Raw genomic sequence first — 1,384 nt, forward strand, 5'->3', positions numbered from 1 at the left:
GCTCCTCCATTGCCTGGTGTTCCTTCTCTGGATGCTTCTTTGGCTGCATCTTCATCTGTTGGTTCCTGAATTGTTTCTTTAGAGCATTTACTGTTTAATTCACTAAAATCTTGTGGGGCGGCCTTATCCTCCTCTGAGCTGAGCTCTCCATCCTGGTCAATCAGCATTGATAATTCACTCTGGTCATCGTTATCCTGCATTAATGAACAATCATCTATGTGACAAGTTTCTTCAGTGGGTATAGAATCATCAGTTCCATATTTTTCATCTGCATTTGCCTTCCCATCTATTACGTATGACTTCTTCCCACTGGCCTCCCACTCTCCGTCAGTATCATGGTCATTTCGTTCACGTGTTCCTTCAAATTTTACATTATCCTCTGAATGCGCTACTGTTGCACACAAAACCAGTAGAAGCCAAACATATCCTGCAATACAGATATCATTTTTTTTATTTTAAAAAATTGTAATAGTTTGATTGTAATTATGTGTTTCCCAAAACAATGCACTTTAGCAATTATACCAAAAATTTAACATCTATATGTTTGATTTGACTTTCATATTTTCATGCTTAATTACTGTTGAAGGCCCATGTATTAGTGTGTTCATGTACATATACAGTAAATGTATTCATGTGCACTTGAGTTTGTTTTGTTCGAACTGAAAATAATACTTTATCACTCAAGCACATCACTATTTTCTCCCTGTCAAAGTAATATGTGTTACTCACCCATGTGGAACCTCTGCTTCCACATTTCAACCTGTAAAGAAACCATGGTCTAATTTTTACAGCAGCAACTATTTAACATATTTTAATAAAATATTTAAATATAAAGTGTAGTACAATTCATGCCCTCCCCAACTATTGGAATAGTACAACATTTCCATATTAAATCTGATCAATAATAGTCTAGTTGCAGTTTCAGACATATACAGTACAAGGCAAACTGACAGGGGATTGCAAAATCTAAAGGTGTTAAGTAATTTTTATATGACACACTCTTGCTAAATGAAAATAAGTTTTATTTTTAAATTAAACATAAAACAACTACAAATAGGACATATACCTCTTCATCATCATCATGATAGTTAAATGTACTTCATGCAAATATTTCCCTGGTAATTATTATCAAGTACAGAGACACTTAGAAGTTCTATCCTAATAAAATGGTATGTGTTGAAATACTGACGGTGCACAGGCCATAGTCAGTGGCTGTATTTATAAGCTGTATTTCAAATTTGTAACAGTAAGTAATAGAAGAAATATGTCACAAAATTGATCAGTTTAGTGATGTCTTGTACTAGTTACCTTGTACTATGTCTGGAATTCAAATTTTACCCATGTCAATGGTGTCAGCTATGTGTACCTTGTTATACCAATAATG

General features: G+C 34.0%; 1 protein-coding gene across 1 annotated transcript in view; it reads right to left on the reverse strand.

Annotated features, from left to right (window-relative positions):
• The window catches only part of LOC119581821 (thioredoxin domain-containing protein 15-like), a gene marked incomplete at its 3' end in the record, with an annotated part of 11,780 nt that overhangs the window by 3,037 nt on the left and 7,359 nt on the right, over nt 1-1,384 (reverse strand). The window contains 2 exon segments of the mRNA XM_037929954.1: nt 1-427; nt 730-760. Of these exon segments, the coding sequence (XP_037785882.1) occupies nt 1-427; nt 730-754 (452 nt within the window).

This window comes from Penaeus monodon, chromosome 15, assembly GCF_015228065.2.
Source record: "Penaeus monodon isolate SGIC_2016 chromosome 15, NSTDA_Pmon_1, whole genome shotgun sequence".
In the NCBI taxonomy this organism is placed as follows: domain Eukaryota; kingdom Metazoa; phylum Arthropoda; class Malacostraca; order Decapoda; family Penaeidae; genus Penaeus; species Penaeus monodon.